The following is a 24,567-nucleotide window of genomic DNA, read 5'->3' as shown; positions in this document are numbered from 1 at the left end:
CATCACTGGTGTAATGATTAAAGTGGATAGTTCCCTTGAACTCTTGAGGATTTTTTTTTTCAAATATATGGTTTTGGTTCTGGATACAAATATTGATCTTCTTACGACTGATACGATTTTATTATTTTATTGTTTTCAATGCGAAGGTCCTCTACTTGTTCGAAAAAAGAAAGGGAAGGATAAGAACTAATAAAGGAAATAGAGTAAGATCTACAGTCACAACGATACAGTGAGGAAAATGTAGGAGGTTTGGGGAAACCATACTCAAAGTTGTGATGATGAAGGTGTCTATATTTAAATGCACAAGGAAAATGGATCAGATAACTCGGGGAGGTGATGTCATCAACGTCTCATTGTACGATGCGAGGATATCCATTGCAGACTTGGTTCTTGACCTGGTGGTCCAGTTAACGAAGCTTTATCTCCTAAAAGACTAAAGAGAAGGTCCGAATTCGTGCCTCCTACACTTTCTTGAGTGTCATCTCTCATCGTCTTTTTCTCTCTGATAACAGCACTGTTACTTTCCCGCCGTACTTTCCAAAGTATGTTCGGCTGTGCTATTTTTATTGTACTTTTTCCACCGAGTAGGAAGTTCTCATTTTGTTGCTCGATCATACTGAGCATCTCTTCCGAAGGTTTCTCGGCTTTACCCGTCAAGTCCACAAAATGCTTCTCATCGATCACTGGAGAATGCATTCGCAGCGCGGCCACGGATGTCGAAGGGGACCCGGCCGGGGCTGGTGACGAAGGGGACCCGGTTGGGGCTGGTGACCCACCTGTGTTCGCTGCCTGCTGGGCGCGTTGCTCAGCTGTCAACTGATTTTGATTCACATTTGTAATCCGAGGATTAGCGTTAACTTTTACGTTGACATTCGCTGGTCGCACATTTATTGTTGGCCTACCGATTGCCCGTGCTGTTTGCAGGGCAGTTTGAGCTCGAGCTCGTTGCACTGCTACTTGTGTTTGCAGGGTTCGTACATTTGTTCGGGTCTGTACGAGACGTCGATTTGCGGCATTCAAACGTGCGATCAGCTGAGCTCTTGATGCTGGAGAGTCTGATAACGGTTGGGAAGGTGCATTGCTTAGTTGTTGCTCATATCCATTGTTCGTTGGTGTTGGCGAAGGCGAATCTACAGAAATTTGTCGCAAAGTTGTAAAAAGAAAAATATATGATGGACAACCAACTGGTTTCATCTGCATATGGGTTTACTCCATCTGGCTGTATGTATTGGGTGTTGTCTCCATATCCAAGGGATGAGTATTGCTCCTCGGTAGCACTTGCTTGTGCATTATCGTACGCATCTGCTGGTAGCGGACGGCCACCTTCATATCTGAAAGAATGACTAAAACAACAGAAAACGCCTCGTATTTGGCTGCAAGCTGTTATCTATTATTAGAAATTTTACACCTAATGGTGATTATTTACAGTTTAGACAATTTGCGAAAACGTAGTTAAAAGGATAAAGGATAAAGTGCACGACGTTGATCAATCCGTATGGGGATGCACCTACGCGTTTGACTTCATCTCAAGCTTCGCTTAAGGTTTGTGAACGCGCGTGCTCTCTTAGAATGACTTGGGGGGGGGGGGGGTTGGCCGATGTGTCCGGTCGGTGTTTTTATCCTCACAGAAGTGTAGTACCACTTTGGAGACTCCGAAGGAATAAAAGGCTAGTTTGGCACTTGGTAGGATTCGAACCTCCGATCAATCATGCATCAACAGCGGAACCTCTTACCGAATGTGTTACTTACGACTGCGTTGTTATTAGTATTTGGCATAGCTATGAGAATCTCGCTTGAAAACAAAGTGATGGATTAGAAGTTCTTAGGAACATTTTTGAGAATGCTTGAAAGTTAGGTAAGAATTTCGTTTTTCGCTCCTGGGCTGGCGCACTCCAATCGAACTCGTTATAGAAAACAGCGCCCCGGAGGAGCCGCATCTTCCGTGCCGTTTTTTTACGGCGATTAGGAAGACATGGAAGGAATCGCCTTCCTTCCCATAATCTACGACCCCGTGTAGGCATAACCCACCTGAAATCCGCAGCACCCCAGATTCGCCTTTAAAGCCGTCACCCCTTGAATCTGGGGTGGTACGGATTTCAGGTTGGTTATACCTATACGGGCTCGTAGATTGTGGGGAAGAAGGTGATTCCGCTCATCGCTCAAAAAAAAAGTCGTGGACTTATCGGCAACATCACCCCTTAAGACTCGCTGCATCAACTAGTATTGGGGACCCAGTGCTCGTTTCTTTCGATCACGAATCAACACAGGAGTGGTATTGACGTTAAGAGAATATACAATGAAACAATTTGGGCGACTGGATTAACGTCCTCCTTCCTATATCACAGATACAATAGATGCTTTCGAAACCACTTAAAGGCATCACCCCACGAATCTGGGGTGGTAAGGGTTTCAGGCGGGTAATGCCTATACGGGGTAGAATGCAGAGAAGAGGGTGATTCCGTTCATCTCTCCCTGTATCAGTGTAAACGGACGACCGTAACGCTGTTCCTTACGACAGCTTCTATTGCAGTGCGTGTCCATTGCCCCCCCTCCCTCGTCCGAATGGGTTTTCGACGAACTACGATCAACCCACAATCTACGACCCCCTATGGACATTACCCGCCTGAAGCCCTTAACGCCCCAGATTCGAGGGGTGATGCCTTTAAAAATGTAGAACTAGCAGTTAGTTACACAAATTAGCTATAATGCCACGAATACGAATCAATATGAAACTGTACACAAATACTCGTACAAATTCACCTGTTTGGTCAGGTATAGGTAGTGGAAAGAGGACACAACTGCGCCTACGAAGAAGCTGTTTCACCTCAAAGAGAGCCGAACGTTTCTTTTTTACGGAGTCGTTAGATTGTTACTGGTATTGTTTTGGAGGACAGGCCAAACTGATATGATATACGGGACCACCTCACGTTATTCTATAGGTGACATACGCGTAGGTTTACTGACTTGAAATAAATCGCGTTGGATCCCGAACAGATTATTTCAATACCTTTTAAGGACAGCATACCACGAATCTGACGTGGTAAGGGGATCCGCGGAGGAAGCTAGAGATGGGGTTGTAGATTGCGGGACCAGGGTTGGTTCTGCTCAGTCTTTCCTAATCCTCCAAAAAATGGCGTGGGAACCGCTTTATTTCCAACGAAGTACGTTAGGACGCGCTTCTACGTACACATTCCGGTCCTCTCATCAACCTATTCATTGGTTTGACTTGAATAGGTAGCCGAAGAGAACCCACTGGCTTCCGACCGCTGCGCAACTGGATGCAGCGCGTATACAAAGGTTGCACGTTGCAACCGAAATCGTCGTGAAAAACGCAGCATTTGACGCCGGTTTTTACAACGATTAGGGAGAGATCAGCGGAACCACCCTGATCCCGCAGTCTACATCCCCATCTTTAGCTTGCCCAGCGGTTTCCCTCACTTCGTCAGATTGGTATGCTGCCTTTAAAAGTCCCCCTAAGATATCGAAAAAATTACAGAAGGATTTCCACCAACTCATGTACAAATCCTTCCTACTATAAATATTATTTACAGTACATAGATCGTGTAATAAGTCCTACTAATCGTATAATATTATATTACGTGTATCCGGTCGTTTCCAAGCAAGCATCTGAACTTGTTTCTGATCTTTGATTCGATTCATAACCAGTAGATCCTCGTGATGTGTAATCAGTTTTTATCTCACCACTACTGCTGCCGCTAAAAAGTTTGATTTTGCTAAAGAATAGTAAATCGCAGGGACTTTAAAGACCTAAAGATGTATTCTTTTTGAGGGAAGAAGGCGGTAGGATAAAATCTACTTTATAAACATAAGCATATATGACATCATATGATATCATATATATCATACCAACATATACTTTAGTTCTAATTGGAGAATGAGGAAAAAAGAAACAAAATGGCTATATAGGTGAGTAATCGTAAAATAGGAATGAACAAGTTTATACTTCTTCTCATAATCTGAAGGTGAACATCTGAAGACGATACAAATGCTAATTTTTATTCGGAAACATGGACTTCAACGAAAACAAGAAAAGTCCTCTTGTTATCGTTCGTTTCTTTCCAAAATTATGGTCTAAAGCAGTTTATTTTCCAGTCGTTTTGTTCTGTTTTAGCACTCCTAGACCTTTTTTGCATTCAGTATTGTGGGGCACCTTGAGTGCACTAAAAATGGCTTAAACAGGAAAATAAATAAGGCGCCAGAAAAAAGGAAAGAAGTAGAGCATGTTTTCCATTACGTTTTTCCTTGATCTTGATGAGAGCTACATACAATAGGATATCTAATAGATTCCGACAAAAACACTTTTACCTGTCAATCGAATAACACATATTAAGAGTTTTATCGCATCCTCCACACGTGATAGCCTTCATCTCAATGTAATTGTATTCATTACCATTATAGTAAATAACGTTGTTTTTATCCTTAATCATACAGCTTGAAAACGTTGTTATTTTATCATTTTACAAATTAAGAAATTTAAATAAATTGACTTTTAGTTCATCTGTTCCTCGTTCTACCCTTTTCCCACGGTATTCGTTCACAGCCTCAGTAGGATCAAGAGTGAGCAGCATTGAGCAGCTACTGCCTGAAAGAGAGAAGAAAATCATTGCCACGAGTGAAATGCAGCGAAATTCATTTTTCATTTCTCTCCTGTTGGTGTTGAGAACAATATTCGAAAATTGTTTTTGGACTGATACGGCGACGCCAGGACTGCCTAAATCTACCTTTACAGTATGGAACAGGCCAAATGACAGTATTGCCGGATGCAGACACATATCGGCTTCCATCCATTCCATGAACACAAAGGTTCTTGTTATCTTTGCACCGAAATCCTGGAATAAACGTGAAGAATTGATCTTGAAGGAGCTAGTCTAGACAGTTGATTGAATGCGGAACCTACACACATGCTTGCTAGCGGCATCAGCTCAGCTTTTCAGGAATAATGAAAGTATTTTTGGGGCTACGATGTTCATGCAATAACCCCCAAATCAAGTAAACAACAATAGCTTCGACTTACGAAATTCAGAGCATCTTCATCTTGGGGAGAGACTTCAAGAAATAATTGAATCTGTTCCAACCTTATCTGTACTCACGTGTTCTCTTCTAACTACTTCGTTACAGGAAGTTTATTTTTCAAACTCATCTACATTTTACGTCAAGAATCTGCTTGTCTTCGTCTTATTCTTCAACCATGTTTTTCCGAACGTTCCGATCTACAATTCTGATTTTGGGTACCATAAAATAGGCGTTTTGCTATTGAGATATGATAATTCTGCAGTCTTCCGTAGTATGATACAGTGATAGCTGATATTATTACGTAGAGATGATTTGTGTCCCATATGAGGAAGGAGTAATAAGCTCCCCCGAATGAGGTTCTGATTTCTACCGAAGCGATGTCTTGACTCACCTCCAGGCACCAAATTCAGAATTACTCCTGTTTTCATATCGCTGAGATCATAACGAGGATTTACGGGCGAGTACGAGAGCTGAGTACCGTATCCACAGCGAGGACAAGAATCTAGTGAAAAAACGAAGCATTTTTGGTTAACGAATGGAAAATAAATAAATGCCTCCTACTTGGAAGAGGCTGCCTCGCTCCGTCAGTGTAATCTTCAACAAGTTGCTCAGAAGATTCGAGGAACAAAGACGGAGAACCGTCAGGTAACTTGCACTGCTTTTTGTTTTGATAATTTTGCGTTTTTCGATAGTTCCCAGAAGTTTGCATTCCACCTGCCGACTTAACTTGGACAAGTAGTCCCAAAACGGCATCCGTTTCATGACCGTATTTATTTGCTTGTTTAGCCAAATATATTGGATACTTAATATTAGAACGCGGATATGTGATAAGTGACTGTAATACAGTCTTTTCTGGATTTGGTAAATAAATCATAGTTCGTTCTGATGGAGTAGAGCCTGTCCTTGTGTTTCCGCCACCGTAATTGTCATCATAATTTGCATTTACCTCGTATCTCCACGTGAAAACAAAGAATAAGCTCAGCCAAGTTCTCATCAGTAAGAAGAAATTCTGTAAGAGAAATGTTGTTAGTTTTCTGGAAAGAGAAAGGATCAATTCAGATTCATTTCAGACTTTTAGACATATCTCAAAAACTTCTATAAGCGAATGACAACAACAAAAATTACTTTCTCACAATGAAACTAAATCTTAAAAATTTCAACAAATTGAGACGCTATGCACGTTAACAAATCTATGTTTATCAGTGCGTCCATTACAGCGTTCGCTCGATCTTTTTGAGCGAGATTGATTGCAAAAAAAAGCACTTATTTCGTTATCTTTGAAATTGGATTTAGGTTCCGCGTACTTAGTAGAAAAAAGGGGCGATGAGGGAACTTTTGAAGGCTTGTATGAGATTTGTGCGGAAGTGGGAGGGGAGTACGAGGGAAATTTAGCACAACAACTACAGCCCTTATCCTTTTTACAACACGGAAATCACTGGAATTTTATGATACCCCGCCTTCAAAAATGAACTTGAAAGCGATAAACGAGACAGCAGGAATTTTGAAGTATTTGTGCTTGCGAAAAATCGAGAGAGTAGTTGTTCCCAAAACAGATTTTAATGGACCTATGTTTTCTTTTCCCTTTTAGTTGTTTAGCAGTCTCAGCAATTTTATCTTTTCAAATTCTTAAAGAAAATTGATAGATCTTTTTCTTCACATTTTATTTGCGGCAAATCTTTCGTGGGACATATAGGTATACAGAACTTGATGTTTTGCCGAAATTGAAGAATTGCATCTATAGTAACATGCGGCCACATCCGATTGTTCCTAGGAATAGAGATAGAGATTTCTATTTATTCATGTGGAATTCTGAGGAAGGCTGGCACAATCAGAAGAAATCAAAACTACGACGCTATTTTCTGTACACAAAAAAAGTGTGAAGGTGAACGAGTAGGAAAATTGAGCGAAATAATTACGATTTCAAACAGAAGGGCAAAATGGATCGCTTGTCTAGTTACACCTCTAGCACAAGTGTTAATAATCTTATCTTTTCAATTTAAAAATAGGAGTATCTTTGTACGGAAAAACAACGAGCATCACTGTAAAAACTAGATTTTTATTTCTAAGATGGGTTTTTTGGTTTTTTTCTAACTGAAAAACTGTAGAATGAAGAGGAGAATTGCTGCTACACATAGTAGAATGAAGTTCAGAGGATTAACGATGTGACAGCGATAGCTATCTAATCTAGCGCTACTGCTACTATTTTTCAGTTTTTATAATCAAGGCCAATTGTTGTTTATACGATTTTGCATAGTGGTTGACCTCGAAACGAAATCACTTCACTTTTGAACTGTATATACATTCAAGTTCAGATAACTTTTCATTCACATAACTGCATTTTCTTTCAACGATTATAAACAAGTGCTTGATTTCACTTTCCTTGTGAAAATAAGTGATGAAGGCTAGAAGAAAATTCTGAAAGACGTGGATATTACATATCAAGGAACTGCTGACTACATATTTCAGTCGACAGAAACCCTGTGCTCAACTTTGCATGAATTCACTGTTTGTCAATTTTAGAACTAGTTTCTCCAATGGATTTGCGTACCGTACTCATCAGAAGAACAACAATTTTGAGAAGATACAGAGATTTTTCTTCTTTTATCTCTGTTAAATTAGATTTGTTTGCACATTTTTTTTTTTGCGAGGGTAATTCATTACTATTTTTTTGACTGGTAGACAGAAGGAAATTCAAGAAATTTTGTAGATCACAAGCTATGACACTTCATTAGAAACTTCTGTAGATGAATATCTTTTTATATAATACAAAGGAGGAAATCTGCATGTAAGTACGTATGTGCGTTCCGAGTATAAATCTCAGCCGATTGACCGATTTCGAACAAATTTCGCACGGTGACATCGTGGAACAGAACGCAGATCACAGATTACACGTGCTTTTCATGTGAACGTATTGATGGTGTCGATTTGATTGATTTGAGAGCATTTCCACTTCAAACACAAAAAAATCTAGCCACCTGCGATTTTGAACGGATGATTACAAATGTGGGTACAACTTTGAGCAAAAACATTTGTTTTGTCTAGCTGTCTTTTTTAAGTGCATTTTATTAAGGCTAATGAAAGCTCTTCTTTCTAGGTTCCCGCATATATTGGCTATAGTTATGGTAAAAGTTTTGAAGAAAAAAAAAACCGTCAATATTCTCGGGCATTTCACAACGTAGCGCGAAAGCAGCGCAGTGACCTCTGAATATCCTGTTCTAAGTCCTACATACACACAATACATCCTGAAGAATGAGAAGATAGGTACCTAGTCTCCTACGGAGTGATTATTTGGTTTTGTATTTTTTTTAAATTTTAGTTTTTCAGTTCGGTCGAGTCAAAGAATCTGAGTTTATCCTTGTTAGGCTTCAGCTATTATCACCAGATAAGTTTTAAATGGGTGATGTGAGTTTCCTTCGTAGTGAAGGAAGATACTACTCCCTTGACCCAAATTTCAAGCCTTTGGAGATGAAGAGGTAAAAAATGTAAGCAGTCTTTCGTATCAAATATGTGAATTCAGCTATGACTGTATTCATTTTAGTGATTTTCATCAAGCATATGCTAGTCGTTTCTCATTTAGACACCGATTTTTTAATTTGAAAATTAGAAAATTCACTTCAACCTCAAAGACCCAGAGGGTGCGTCAATTTGGCAATCTACAACAAAATGAGTATTCCACATGCATTTGATTTAGATTATCATAACAGAAGAATAAAACACTCTCTACAAAACCGTTGAGGAATCAAAGATATCAGATTATCTAACAAGGTAACTCCTTACACCTTCTGGATCGATGAAATGTTCAAAGTGAGTTCGTATATCTGTCAACGGTTGTGTTGATGAGGAACTTCAACTTCAACCCAACTTATGCGCGTTGTTTATGTGTGTAAAGAGTCGCCTCATTTGGTAACAAGGTAAGGTTTGATACCTCGCAAGTTTGTAGTGATTCGAATTCCAAGTTTGTACTTGGCATTTCGTATTCTTGCTGTGGTAATTTAAAACTGGGTTCTGAGTGCTACTTAGCGGTGAAAAAATCAACATCGAGAATTTTTCAACGCTGCCTACAAGGTGTCTGTTGTGTTTAACTTTAAATTCATCCCGCTTAAAAAAGAGGCATAACATCTGTTATAAGTGCCAAAAATCTGAGGCTTAGTACATACTTTTAAATGGCTTCAGTGTTAAGTAGAGCATGCATCCAGCGGAGCATGTATCCTGCTGCACTGGATACATGCTAATCTGAAAAAATTCAAATAATAAATAATCTCTACATTAATCTGATTTAAATGGTCCAATTAGAGCAGTTAAGTATAGAGGACTCAAAGAAAATTGTTTTTTTTTTGCGAGTAGTAAACTGGAACATAGGGAAATCAAAAAGAAAATCTGTTTGATTATATTTGATTATATTAAGTAAGATTAGTTACCTTTTTATGTTTACTTTTCCACGAAATTCCTGCTTTAGATTACTCAACGAAAGGCAGTTGGTTCCAAGTGAATATTACCATTATATAAAGGAAAATAGATAAAATAGTTGGCGTTGTCCACGATTCCATTGGAATGCGCCAATCCATACGACTTGTATGGAGGTCAACCGATGTACCAAGTCATTGTTCTCATACTTCCAGATAGTTTAATACTAACTTATCGGCACTTGATATATGAAGTTTGGCGATACCTACTAACCAACGATCACCTAGACGTTCTCGGATCGTATTCCACTGCTTTACAGTAGTTCTTCAATGTGGAGACGTGAGACCAACAGACATAATCGCTCCTCATAATTCACGGAGGCCTCATGTTGTATGATATAAAAAGATTGAGCTGTGTGAATGTCGCAGCATTGAAATCTATCACATCGTTCAAATTTCTGTTCTTTGCATATCGTTCGCTTTCAATTCTCAAGGTTGTCATGCTTCATTCATCAGTTCTACTAGTATATCAAATGTGCCAAGGTTAAGTGTGCCACTAATTATTGCATTCTTATCGAATACTGTAATGCAAATGTTTTGCAATGACACCTGACACGAAGTGTAACTAGAATTTTTATTGTAGCATTTCGGAACCGCAAACATCTTAGTCACTCATGAAAATTTAAATAATTGCCAAAAATTGCATAGATTTATTGGAGAAGAATTTGTTGAACAAAAAACTTCACGAAACAGAGTAAAATATCAGGCTAATATTAATAAAAGTTAACAAAATATGAGTAATAAGTGCGTTAATAAACATCATTGCCTACAATTAATTAAACAAATCAAAACCTGACTTCCATCAATAGATCACATTGGACTTTTAAATTGTGGAGTAGATTGATTAAAGTAGTTGTGATATCCTGAAAAATCCAACAGAGTGGATGGTTTTAAAAATAGTTTTATTCGCCTTCTAAAATACGCAGAATTTTCTGAAACATTTTTGCAAAAACTTTTATGAACACAACTTTCACAAGGAAATTTTTCCGTCATATTATGGAGAAATTCTGAAAATATCTTCTAATAATTAATAAAATATCATTGTGAACTTCTTAGCTTGCCATGCGTACCTTCCTACAACACCGCTACTAACTTGTGTCCCAAAATCCGTCGCCGACGGATTAATCCGTCGCAAACCGTCGGAATTCTTGGAAGTGAGCAAAATTAAGTTTTGAAAATACAATTCGGAAGTAAATGAGCTGCTGATTTCAAATATGCTTCGAGAATTTACTTTTGACAAATGTGTGGCCTGAAAACGGGCAAAGTTTCCTCAAGCCCCGTTAATTACTTTCACACCTTCGCAATCCTGCCATTGGGATATCCCGCGGATACATCTCCATGGAAGGAAGGGGTGTTTATAGGACTTCCGCTTATTTCTCGGAATTGGACAAAATGTTCATTACATCCGTAATTAGGAGGTTATTTAGAGCATTTTGGTACCCCACATCATATATTGGTCCGAAATTTCCATTCTCTTCAGAAATTCACGAAAGTGCTCCATCGAAGATTAATAAAAAGCCATACTTTCCAAGCTGTGAAAAGTCTCTTTAGAAATTTTTCAGCGAACAACTTGTACTTGACAATAGTTTATATTCTAAGTTTCTAGCTCGGAAAATGTCTAGTTTTTTCCCGGTGTCAAACTTACAACATTACTCTATTTCGTTATTTGGTCCAATTTTTGAACAGCTGTCAACGGCTTAGAATTAACGCTTAGGTCTCGCGATTTGGTACTTGCCTAGAACTCTTATTTCTTTATGAGAAGTGAATTAGGGGCTAACATTGAATGACAGCTGGTCATGGTTTTCGAGTGACCGAATTGGGGAAATTTTCGTCTGTTTTCACAAAACAGAACTTTTTGCAGCCTCTATGAATTCCTTCAGTACCTCAAATAGCCAGTTCTTCTCACAAAAAGACGCTCTTTCGAATGATGTTAAAATCACGTTTATTTACAAACTTCAAAATTTCAACACTGACTCCGCCCTCTTATAGAGCAGGCGATATTCTATAGCTGGAATGGTTATCGCGGCCCAGGCATGATGCCAGGCATCTCACACCTTCGATAGGTGACTCCTCTGGCGATTCGGCGTCACAGAGAGACAATAATGTTTCAACATAAATGAACAGTGACAACAATTCTACACATTCATAAAATTATTCTTATTTATAAAAACAGGGAAGTTCCGATTTTTTCCATCTCGAAAAGTCTTACAAACAAAGGATACAAACCTCCCTTTCAAGAAGAAAAACTGTAACCATTGTTTGTAAGACGTTTAGGAGGAAAAAATCGGAACTTCCCTGTTTTTATAAATAAGAATAATTTTATGAATGTGTAGAATTGTTGTCACTGTTCATTTATGTTGAAACATTATTGTCTCTCTGTGACGCCGAATCGCCAGAGGAGTCACCTATCGAAGGTGTGAGATGCCTGGCATCATGCCTGGGCCGCGATAACCATTCCAGCTATAGAATATCGCCTGCTCTATAAGAGGGCGGAGTCAGTGTTGAAATTTTGAAGTTTGTAAATAAACGTGATTTTAACATCATTCGAAAGAGCGTCTTTTTGTGAGAAGAACTGGCTATTTGAGGTACTGAAGGAATTCATAGAGGCTGCAAAAAGTTCTGTTTTGTGAAAACAGACGAAAATTTCCCCAATTCGGTCACTCGAAAACCATGACCAGCTGTCATTCAATGTTAGCCCCTAATTCACTTCTCATAAAGAAATAAGAGTTCTAGGCAAGTACCAAATCGCGAGACCTAAGCGTTAATTCTAAGCCGTTGACAGCTGTTCAAAAATTGGACCAAATAACGAAATAGAGTAATGTTGTAAGTTTAACACTGGAAAAACTAGACATTTTCAGAGCTAGAAACTTACAATATAAACTATTGTCAAGTACAAGTTGTTCGCTGAAAAATTTCTAAAGAGACTTTTCACAGCTTGGAAAGTATGGCTTTTTGTTAATCTTCGATGGAGCACTTTCGTGAATTTCTGAAGAGAATGGAAATTTCGGACCAATATATGATGTGGGGTACCAAAATGCTCTAAATAACCTCCTAATTACGGATGTAATGAACATTTTGTCCAATTCCGAGAAATAAGCGGAAGTCCTATAAACACCCCTTCCTTCCATGGAGATGTATCCGCGGGATATCCCAATGGCAGGATTGCGAAGGTGTGAAAGTAATTAACGGGGCTTGAGGAAACTTTGCCCGTTTTCAGGCCACACATTTGTCAAAAGTAAATTCTCGAAGCATATTTGAAATCAGCAGCTCATTTACTTCCGAATGGTATTTTCAAAACTTAATTTTGCTCACTTCCAAGAATTCCGACGGTTTGCGACGGATTAATCCGTCGGCGACGGATTTTGGGACACAAGTTAGTAGCGGTGTTGTATGTTATCATTATGTTATCCCGGGCAGTATATACCGAAACAGAAAAAAAGGAAGCGAAAATTTGAGAGCATCAAGAACATTGATTAAAAACAGCAGTGTAAATTTTTGATGCTAGGTTTCTCCACTAGCAGATGGGATTCGAAAAGCAGTTTGCGGGTATATCACAGCTATCACAGTTAAAATACCAACCACTCGCGGTAAATCCGGGATTCAAAGGTCTCGGGGACATAAAAGGACTCAGTTCACTCATTAAATCAAGTGGCCACAACCGTAAGATTGACAAAATAGGCTGCATATCTTTTTTTCACTCCTGCGTTGTTAAGAGCTTACAGGAGTAAGGAACTGTCTGGTTAGGTAAATTTAGACGTCTGGTGCTACACGTTGATTTGCAAGACTTGTAGGCCGTATTTGGGGTCTTCAAAAACTTTCATCGAATTCAACAGCCAAAAGGAAGAAAGGAATAGTTCCCATGTACTTCAGGAAGAAAAACTAGGGGTCCTTTTCCTTTGCCTTATATTTGCATGAATAACTTCGAAAATTCCACCAAGAAAGTAATGTTAGGACATTTTTCTTCCGTTCAGAATCCTTTTATTTTCCCAAAAAAATATTCTGAGTTTTCCCTTCTGCACAGTGCAGTTCCCAATTAAAACGACTCTATGTCTTCTGCAGTTTCAGAAAAGCTGGATTATGTTTTAAATGTCTATAAAATAAGAACTAATGCAAAGAGTAATCAATCAATCATTCTGGATACTTTTACAAATGGAAATGAGAATCAAGCATACCTGCTCTTTCTGACAAATCTTTATAGATGAGTCGAACAATTTGCATGTAAACATCTTCTGTAGCGCGTAAACCAAGAATGAAGTCTATATGTGTAAAATGACTTACTGCATAGGATCCCTTAAATAAGTTTATGCATAAAAGACCAAAAACTAAATCTTGTAGAGAAAAAAATGCTGTTCCGAACAGTTTGCTACATAACGCTAAATTTTCTTCTTCTCTGCGATAGTTCAATTTTGAAAACCTTACTTATGTATCAACATAATATCTACTAATATCTGATCTGGCGGCTTTCTGCACACAATATTTTGTTCAAATTAACTTAAAATGACACTACTTCTAAAAACACCTTGCCCACTTTAGTCCAAAACTCCATTTCCTTTTAACATTTTTAATATCTATGTACACGCACTATGAGCATTCCGGACAGGTACAGGGACAGGGACAGGAATTTATATGCTTCATTTGATTAGGCTTCCGATGGATCCACGGGAGTAATCCTTCCAGTAATGGGTTGGATCCTTGTCCAACTCAGACATCAGATTGGAAACAAGCCACTAACACCGATGTAATGATCTGTTTCCAGTTACATCCGAGTGGCTACAAATCGCGTCGCTTTCAGGGTAACTGCTCTCACTTTGAATATGTAAAAAAGCTGTTTTGGAAGGAACGTACCGACTGAGACAATAGATTTTACATATTTTGTGTATATAGTTGCTAAAACTGAATGGCCAAAGCAAAATCGCCGCAGATTAACAGCATATGGTAGAAAGTAGCCTAGAATCGTTAATTCTTCTACAGAAGACGAAAAAGACGCGGATGTGCGTCTTTTTCGTCTTCTTTCATAACACAGTTCAATTTGATCTCTATTATAAAATCGTCTCTCTATTATAAAATATACCAATAGATTCGTCTGTGCGAGCCTTATCAATTGGACATAATTAGAACTCTTAAAACGTACGACTAAAATTCTTTTTGGAAAAATTACCTGCGGGTACACATTAACAAGGCAGAGTCGGAGATGATTGTGCCCCAGGATATATGATTATTGATGTGAACGTATTCTTCGAAAAGTGGAATGATAAATGAACCACTGAGGTAGAAATCTGAACACAACTACCAAAACGTGGATTCAGAGTTAAGTCAACGATCGGGAGCTTAGAAAGACAGAGCTTCATTTTCATCTTCAGAATCTTCAATTTCAAGAATTTCCAAAGATTTTTAAGACTTTCAAAAAATAATGCAGACTATCCTGAAGAATTTTGTTCTGTAAAAAAATCCCTTCTCTGTAGTTATTCTACTCTTTTCAAATGTAGTAATCAATGTGGTAACACAACCGTAACTCGATGTGTGGTCTAAGGTATCTGGGGACGTGGCTAGAGAACAATAATCCCCCACAGAGGCTGAAGGAGTTTGTGATGAAAATTTGAAAGATACAGAATTTTTTGAAATCAACACCATTCAATAGATCTCTTTCTCCTGATTAAACATATTCATTTGATATTCGAAGGAATTTCCAATGAAGCGCTGAAAAATGAGTTATCGGTAAAATCACATGAAAAGTTTCCATCTTTACTGGTTCAAAACTGACCGCAACTGGGACGTATTTTGGAAAAAGTGGGTGTACTTAACAGGACAAATACTGTTCTCTATGGTGTTGTGCCGACAGAAGGGAAATATAATTTGTTAACGAATTACGAACTGCCAAAAATCAGTGTAAGAGATGCAAAATACCGAAGTTGTAAATTTAGCTGCAAAAAACAGAAAGTCCTGTTGAGCTGGGAAATCAAGATACAATGTCATCCTACAATGAATAATTTTGTTGCAGATTTTGTAAGGAAATAATTTTTAAGCAGGTAATGTCGGTCGTTATTGGAGTTGAAAGATGTCACTTTAGTCAAATTCACAAAAGCTTCAGAGTCATGGAGTTTCTCGGGGCGCAATCATCTCGGACTCTGCCTTGTTAATGTGTACCCGCAGGTAATTTTTCCAAAAAGTATTTTAGTCGTAAGTTCTAAGAGTTTTGATTATATCCTATCGATAGGGCTCGCACAAAGAAATATATTGCTTTATTTTATAATAGAGAGTAAATTGAGGTGTGTTATAAGAAGAAAGACGAAAAAGACACGAAGTCTTTTTCGTCTTCGTAGAAGACGTTTCGTCTTTGTAGAAGAATTAACGATTCTACTGTACAGAGACTTAGGATGATCAACGAAAAAATCCTTATTAGGAATACAGCAAAAGTTTGAAGTTTACTACACAACGTCGTTTACTTAGAGCTTCATTTCTAAGAAAAAGAGAACGAGTTTATGTTGAATTTTGCGAAATTGACAATAGGTTCTCTAATTGGAAGGGCTGAGTTGGATTATAAAGGTGAAGCACAATTTTTTTTAAGTTCAAGTGTTTAATGAGGAAAACAAGCATCGTTATTTTCATCATTTCTGGAAACTCCATGGGAATTTCTTAGATCCGATTCTGGAGCTCCTGATCTATCTTTATATGTTTTGTTGAAATACATGGGAATGGAACGAATTATTCTTTTTACGACAAGCATCCTTCTGTTACACAATTAAATTATGTAATTTTATGAAGAGAATGAATAATACCTTCAGGGCATCTCGTAGTTTTTTGATAATGTGATTACGCACGTCCGCAGCTGGTGCAAGTGTGTCGTCACTGCTCCAGAACAGAAATACCGGAGTTGTAATCTGTGACAGATTAAACATCGGTGGTTTCTCCTGTAAAAATCACTGATTTGTGTTTCAGGTAAGTGAACGTTATGGAAATTTTTAGGGCAATTAAATTAAATTTCAGTTTGAATTTTTTTTTCAGAATAAAAACATAAGTAGAAAATCAAAACAGAACCTGTCCATATATTTCCATGTTGCGAGATTTACCATGATCGAGTTTTCTGAGTTCATGGAAACGCATTACTTGGGCCCAGTGCAATAAATTTAAGGCAGACGACGGAGACGGTAGATGTCCAGCAACAACATCCCAGCGAGACTTAAAGAGTATGGTGGTTAGAAAACAAAAAGGAGTTACACGTAACACAGACACTGCTCTACTTACAAACAACTTTTAGACATATGAGGAGGTCCGCAAGAAGAAAAGAAAACAAGAATAATGTTTATAAAAGCATAATAATACGGTAATGCTATGCTTTTTTAAAGGCGGGTGTAGCGCAGTCGATTAGAGGTCCGCTGTAGCCGCACGCTCTTTGGTTCGAAACCTCCGTAGCAAAAATACTGACCACCGCAAAATATTTTGTAGGCCAACAAGCGTTCCAAACTCCTCAACGGTTACGAATTGCAGTCAAATACGTTGGCACATTCCAAGTGGATTGATACGCAAGTGATTTTATTCTTTTTAATTGTACATTCATATGAAGTAAACGTGAATGGTTTAGTATAGTCTTACAGGATACTGTAGAATAGTGCCTTGTAAAATGATGAATAACAATTTATGAATATTTCGAGATAACGAGCCTATGGAACGTAGATCGTTTATAAGTAGAGAATATTAGCATGCGAAATTTACATTGTTGAACTGAGTGAGCTGTTCGGTACCCATTCCGACGAAAGTAAGGAATAAATTGCAAACTTTCGTGAATACATTTATTGAGCAGAATTTTGTATACCAACTCCGAAGAAAATGTGGAACATCGATTGGAACACCACGAAGTAACTGTACTAGATGCTGCAAATAAGATATTTAAGATCACAAATAATTGTTGTGTACACTGCTTCGAAATCAAATGTATATTTATATAAATCTATGATAAATATTATTTGACAAATACAAATTTTTCTTCTTGTTAAATAATAAATGTTTGATTTGTCACTTTACCTCGGTTAGGCCATAAAATGGATAAGATGCTAAATAAAATACAGGGATTGATGTGGTAAGTCCTCCAATGGGACCGAGTCCAAAGAATGCACGGATCTAAAAGGTTTCACGTAATTTTAACGAGATTGGATTTTTAAATGATCAATCTGGAAGAGATTTGTAACATGGCTCATAAGTAGTTAAATACAAACTTGTTTAACATGCTGGCGACACTGTCGGACGAAAAAAAAAGCGTGATCCTACAGTGCGGGTATATGAAGTAAACTGCTTGGACGCCGATATGTTAAAAAATTGTTGTAGCTCAAAAATATTACGTCTGCGTTTTACGCTTTCTACAGTGACTAGTGCGTATTTCTTTGATTTTGCTTTTCTTTGTTTCGAGTAAAGCAGAACTTCCCTTGGATGTAAACTGAGGATCCTCAGCAAGTCTTGCAAACATGATTAGAGTGCCTTGACTATGTCCAACATAATACAATTCATTCTGCTTCGACACATCGAGGACATACTCAATAGTGTTTTTTAGATCGTAGCGGGAATGCTCATACCATCTGAAAGCAGTTAGATTCTAAATAGCCACAATCTGATCAAGCAGGTAATTTAATGTTGAATCAGACAAACATTTTTCTTTTCAGGTTATTATAAATTTTTAAATGGGTAAGATACGGCATTTCCATGTTTCAATCAATGGAACTGAAAAACGACAGTTAAGGTTAAATTGAGCGAAAATGACATACAACAAATCTTCAGCAATGACTTTCAGTTTAATACATTATCCATTTCAATACAATGTTTCTGAGCTTTTACTTCTCTGTTAGCACAATTTTCCCATTAGCAGTGAACTATATTCCTCCCTACATAAAACTTTCACTGTTGTCTGTTTCTGATGAGGAATGTTCTTTCTGAGCTTATGATATCGATTCATTTAATGTTCTTGAACGATTTCCTTGTAAAATCTTCGCTACTGTATCTATCTTCAGGAGCAAAGGTGAATTACTAATCTCGCATCGAGGCCTCGTAAGGAGATCCGGTGCGACAGGTGAACTTTCTACGCCGTTCTTCTGTTTATTTAGGGGAAATCGAAAGTGTTTGTGTTCATATTCGCAAACTACATCCTCAACCCTATCTATCCGTGAAAAAATCACAGCACGGATCATTTCGCTATTTGCTGCTTTTAAGCTTGAACCATGCTTCCATTAATAGTAATGAGGGAGATTACACGTACAATTATGGATTACATTTATATACTACCGCTGATAGCGACAACGAAAGTTGAATAATCTCGGTTTATTTCATTAATCTCCTTCTGAAATAGTGCCTTTTGTGTTTCTTTTTAATCGTTGGTCCCTATGGTTTGTTTTCACTCTTAGTTTATCCCACTCTCCTTTAATGCTGTATCTGCCACTAATGTTTTGGAATAGGTTTTTTTCAGAAGAAGGAGCACCCCGAGTGTATTTTGTGGTTGAACAAATAGTAGCGAGCTTGTACATTAGGCTGACATTGAGTGTTCACAACAGCGCGCTCAGTAGCCGCCAAAACGCGCGATCGCACGGCTCTGAACTCTGCGGGCAGCCTTAGCAACAAAGCCGCGAGCCTTGGCTCAAGCCAGAGATCATGAGTCGTAGGAAGGGAAAGAGAAGAGAAAAGTCATCGATGAGAAATAGCCGATGTAAGATAAACTCCGGTTAAATTCAATGTTTGACCTACGTAAAATTCCAAAATGCCTTTTCGTTTGTCCTTAGGGTAGTGTGGTTTTTCCCATATTCATTTCCTCGGACGTTTGCAATCCATACATCAAAACCAGCGTCAGCAAGAACAAATCCTAGGAGAAAACGAACCAAATATTTGATCACACGGTGCTTTGCGGAATTTCCATCTACCTAAACTTTGAGCAGGAAGATTCAGAACAAAAACTGACGAGTCACAAAGTAGGCAGTGCATAAGCAGAACAGAAGGCCTCTTTTGTGGACTGTGAGGTGCAGGGCGATCTGAAACTCTCGATGGAACGATAGCGTTCAGCTGGATGTGCGACAGAAACAAAATAAATATCTTATTGCTTAAAGGCAGCATACCACGGATCTGAGGAGGTGCGGATTTCAGGTGGAGTATTCGTGCACGGGATAGTAGATTGTGGAGAGGGGTGTGATTCCGTCCATTTCTTCCTAATTGCCGTAAAAAACTGCCCGAAAGATGCGGCGCCGCACAGGGCTGACGCACTCCAATCGAACTCCCTGTAGAAAGTAGTGTGCCGGAAGGCTCGAGGCCGTATCTTCCGGCCCGTTTTTTACGGCAATTAGGAAGAAATGAACGGAATCACCCTCCTCCCCATAATCTACGACCCCGTATACTAATACTTCACCGGAAATCCGTACAACTCCAGATTCGTGGGGTGATGCCTTTAAAACCGTTGCTGTACGTATGCTCAAGTAGAAATCTTTATTTAGAACTGCTCTTAGTCATAAGGCCGTATATTGTGGAGTGAAGTTCCAGATATTTCTTTTTACAATTGTGGAGCAAGAAGACGACTATATCATCTTGATAAGAAAATATTTGGCAGTACAGTAATCCAAACACACAAAACACAAGTATGCTTGTCATCAAAATTAGAATTTCAAACTAGATTTAAATATTTTTCGACGCTCACTGACTCTCCGATACTGGTAGAAAAAAGTATAACGCTAAATAATTTGTGGTTTTTTCTCCCGTATATTATGAGAAAACACTGTCGCATTAGCTGTTCCATACCGTTTTCGCTCACCGTCACGTCCAATAGGAATACGGTGTACAGTAAGAATGTATCCATCTTCAGTAGTGACATAATGCTCTTCTGACGGGTATCCGAAATTAGTAATAAGGTCTGGCTTAAGAGAACTTTGATTTACTCAGAATGAAAAATACGAATTTGATTCTCATACAAGTCAGATGAAATCGATGGAGAAATTGAACTAACCACTCTCATGAATGCTTCTTTGTTTTTTGTGGCATATACCAAACCCACGTAAATGACAGCAAAGAAGAGCATGAGGTAGCGCGCAGTAGTAGCGAGTAATGTTGTCTAGCCTGCAGCCTTTTGTTTACTCTTTGAGATAAGAAAATTTGATATCAAAACATGCTTAGATCACAACTGAAAAATAAACAGCCCTGATAGATTTTGTATAACTGCATGTCTTGAGTATTCCCATAATTTGGAACGTGCATAAACTGGAACAGAATTTAAACTTCTACTTGTAGCTATAAGATCCACCAGTAGACTTAGGATTTTCTTTGTTGGGTAGATAGGGCGTTCGATCGGATAAGTTACATTCAATTTTATCCTTTCAGGCTGTGAAGGAGGCGAATTCACCGAAACATTAGCAAAGAATAAAGGGTTATAACAGTCTCTTGTACGGCTCAACCTAGGAAGACTGTTGCTGAAAAATAATAGTTACCAACTTGGGTATCATCAAATTTCTAACATTTACTATACGTATTGATTAGAAAGCTTTGTGCGTGGACCACAAAGTTTGAGTGGAGTAGCGACAAATAAGAAAGTACTTTTCTTCTGTTATCATAGATAGCGACGGTAAGGTAATACTGGGAACTACCTTGTAAGACCAATAAGACAAATAAAACAAGACACCTTACAAAAGCAGGCAACGCCTGACTATATATATATATATATATATATATATATATATATATGTTTTGAAAGAGTGAGGAACAACAGGGATCACTTATCTTTTACTCCACTAGATGCTCTGAGATCCAGCTCCTTCAGAGAGGAAGTACAGTCTGAATTCGTTTCTAGTTCACGGAACGAGTCCGTTGAAGACTTTTTCACTTATAACTGATGGCTACACTCTTCTAAACAGCTGAGAATTGAGGCGCACCGACCAGTAAAGATTTTGTGAAACATAACAAGATCAGGCACCTCAACAACAATTATATGCTTTACTAGCATCTCACTTCTAACTATCTTGAAGTGGAATGTAATGAGAGGTGTAGCCTCGCAAGGCTCTAGGCGTCCCACCTACGTCATACAAGCTGAGGCAGTCAAATCGCACTTTTCCGAGAATCTCGTTCGGTGGAGACTTGTGTGATGAGGTAAAGAGCCAGTGACCCTCATGTTCTACACATCTGGAAGAGTAGCCATGTAGTTATCGACAGGTGAACAAAAATGTTTCACAGTGAGAGTGTATTTGAGAAATGGTCGAAGTTGAATACGAGCCCAACAAGAGTTCCACCTAAATTTGTTTCGTACGTCCTCGCATTCCTCATCTTGTTTGACATATTTTTTTTTCAGGCTTTTAGCCCAAACAGAAATGTGTCCTCTACTTGCAACAGGAGAAGGAGACGGATGATGAAAATGTTCATCATCCGTACAGAAGCGATAAGGAAAATGAGCTGTGGATAAAGTTGTTTGTGCTAAATATATCTTATCTGAGTAATCTCGTCTGGACTGTACGTCACACTCCAATGGCGTTTGGTCGTTCCACTGTGAGAAAGCAGTGAAATTCCATTACTCTTTATGCTGTAACCCAAGCAATCCATTCCAAGAGAGAATATAGGGAAATAGAATGTTTCATTTGAATGCTTATGAATATCTACTAGTTGTTAAGGGTAGAAGTCGCTTTCGCGAGACATCATTGCGTTATGTATGTGCATGTAGTAAACCTCTCGCGAACCGAGTCCAGGTGCAGGAACGAGTGGTTGTTGCATCGAGTAAGTTCTATGTAAGTCGAGTGAAGAACGAGCAGTGAAGAGTGTCAAGTTGACTGCGTAGTGGAGTGCAAAGCAAAGGAGAACGGTTGAGAGGCTCCCACAGACTTTTCTGCCAGTGTCTCCAAGATAGTTATTTCGCATACAGTGGATACGTTCGAGCACACAGCGGTCCAGTCATTTAAAGGCCAAAAAAGGGTCTAAAGGGTTTAAAGGTCAACGAGGCACGCTCCAGTCATTTAAAGGCAGCATGCCATGAATCTGACGTGGTGAAGGAATCCGCGCGAAAAGCTAGAGATGGACTTCTAGATTGCGGGATGGGGGGTGGTTCCGCCAACCCCTCCTTTATCGTCGTGGAAAACGGATTGATAACCCTAACTTCATTCCCTACGAACGAGGTTAAAACGCTACTCTATGTCCACACTTTCTCTCCTATCAGCTGCCTTTTCGTTGGTTTTACTTGGCAAGAAGATCCCACTGATCTTTGATCGATCGCATTTGAACGCTTGCACAAAGGTGGCGCGTTGCAACGTAAATCGTTTTAAAAAATGTTCTTCCACGCTGTTTCGCATCTGACGATCAGAGAGAGAGAGAGAGAGAGAGAGAGAGAGAGAGAGAGAGAGAGAGAGAGAGAGAGAGAGAGAGAGAGAGAGAGAGAGAGAGAGAGAGAGAGAGAGAGAGAGAGAGAGAGAGAGAGAGAGAGAGAGAGAGAGAGAGAGAGAGAGAGAGAGAGAGAAAAAAAAAAAAAAAAAAAAAAAAAAAAAAAAAAAAAAAAAAAAAAAAAAAAAAAAAAAAAAAAAAAAAAAAAAAAAAAAAAAAAAAAAAAAAAAAAAAAAAAAAAAAAAAAAAAAAAAAAAAAAAAAAAAAAAAAAAAAAAAAAGAGAGAGAGAGAGAGAGAGAGAGAGAGAGAGAGAGAGAGATGAGCAGAACCACCCCCCACCCCTGGTTCCACAATCCACAACCCTAACTCCAGATTTTGCCGCGGATTTTTTCACCACGTCAGAATCGTGGTGTACTCTCTTTAAAGGGGTGAAGGCAAGCTTCGTCGAAGCTCTCCCCTCTATAGAGACACAGTTCAGTACTTCTCCAGATTTATTTTAGCGTTTTGAAACAAGCTTCGCGATTATTGATGGACATTAGAATCTTTTTAAAATGTGCATGATCGCTGGTGGGTTAGCTATTCGAGCAGCAACGAAGAAGGACCTCTTTAAGAAACACTTCATCACTAACTGTTTGGAGGAGGCGCGATAGTAGACATGCTTGAAAATCAATGGAAGGCCTTTTACCTGCATCCCGAACCAAGGTGCTTCACACCTGTTAGTCCACACTCAAATGGCTAAACTTTTGACTAAGAAGTGTATGTGGGACGGAAAGGCAAATAAGTTGTTTCGCAGTAACTGTTTCGCTTCCCTCTTGCACACTCTCCCTCTGGAGGTGCGTAGTTCCGAATTAGTGTTGACTCGTACGTTTTACACGTAAAAATAAATCGAGTCGTGTGTGGACGAGTTTGCGGGTATAAGACTATCAAGGAGAGCACGACAAGCTCCTCGGAGCTCGTTTCTGCCCTTCTCGATAGTCTTATATTCATTTTCTCTTAATTCTGCAGAGTTGGCGTTCTTCAAGGACATGTTTTGGAATTTTGTCATAATTTTTGATCACAATAGATGTTTATCGTGTACAATTACACAAGAGTGTATGGGACAGAATTTGAATCTCTAAAGATCGGGTGTTGTAGAGAGAGTCGAAGAGCACAAGTAACGGTAAAGTTAAAGAATAGGGAATTCGCTAAGACCACGTAATTCTGTTGATGCAGTACTACATAGGACGAAAAATGGAAAAATAAAAAAAAATCGAGAAGGAAAAAGTCATAAGTTTTCTTCGTAATCATCTGTTATTGCTGTTACGGAGGTGGTAAAAGAAGATCTAAGGGCACTTTGACACGCAGTACTGTCGAGACGTGAAAAGCCTCTTACTTAACAGCGGCGTATAGATAAATCCTATGCGAACTCTAGTTGAAGATATAAAACGATGGGCTCGGATATGTTTAAAGACGACACCTCAGCGAACATGCAACATGCAGGATACTCGCGCTAGGCCATAACACCTCTTCCCCGCCAATTAAGTCAAAGTCATTTTTTGTTACCTTACGCGGTGTTAGTTCAGGCCTTCCTCATTAAGTAATTCGCTAACACGTGTTCTTCATCTTCCTCTTTCCTTCTGCTTTTTGAGAGTAAAGAGGGAAACTGGAATCGATGTCGATGTTCGAGATGTCCTTACTCACCACGTCCCCATACCGTAACTCTACTGGCTGCCCGCAACGTGCATCCAACTGACGGGAATAAATACTGCTGTCTAT

General features: G+C 38.8%; 1 protein-coding gene across 4 annotated transcripts; it reads right to left on the bottom strand.

The window, feature by feature from the left end:
- Positions 1-342: 342 nt before the first annotated feature.
- Positions 343-20,535, bottom strand: RB195_021974 (uncharacterized protein; the record flags this gene model as incomplete). Of its 4 annotated transcripts, XM_064208937.1 has the most annotated exons (16): positions 343-1,130; positions 1,186-1,331; positions 4,327-4,439; positions 4,509-4,603; positions 4,743-4,850; positions 5,426-5,536; positions 5,596-5,886; positions 5,981-6,043; positions 9,192-9,267; positions 16,274-16,405; positions 17,517-17,612; positions 17,983-18,064; positions 19,221-19,335; positions 19,394-19,501; positions 20,272-20,374; positions 20,464-20,535. In XM_064208937.1, 16 exons carry the CDS (start codon positions 20,533-20,535, stop codon positions 343-345), a joined length of 2,499 nt encoding a protein of 832 aa, XP_064064818.1. The 4 variants fall into 4 exon arrangements, with proteins under 4 accessions (XP_064064818.1, XP_064064819.1, XP_064064820.1 ...); XM_064208938.1 differs by lacking the exons at positions 5,596-5,886; positions 5,981-6,043; positions 9,192-9,267; ... (5 more) ...; positions 20,272-20,374; positions 20,464-20,535 and having other exon boundaries at positions 4,536-4,603; positions 5,426-5,462; XM_064208939.1 differs by lacking the exons at positions 4,327-4,439; positions 4,509-4,603; positions 4,743-4,850; ... (9 more) ...; positions 20,272-20,374; positions 20,464-20,535 and adding an exon at positions 1,512-1,525.
- Between the last annotated feature and the right edge of the window lie 4,032 nt (positions 20,536-24,567).

Source organism: Necator americanus, chromosome X (assembly GCF_031761385.1).
Source record: "Necator americanus strain Aroian chromosome X, whole genome shotgun sequence".
Taxonomy (NCBI): Eukaryota; Metazoa; Nematoda; class Chromadorea; order Rhabditida; family Ancylostomatidae; genus Necator; species Necator americanus.
The sequence above is the reverse complement of the archived record's forward strand: the minus strand, read 5'-3'. Positions and strand labels throughout refer to the sequence as shown.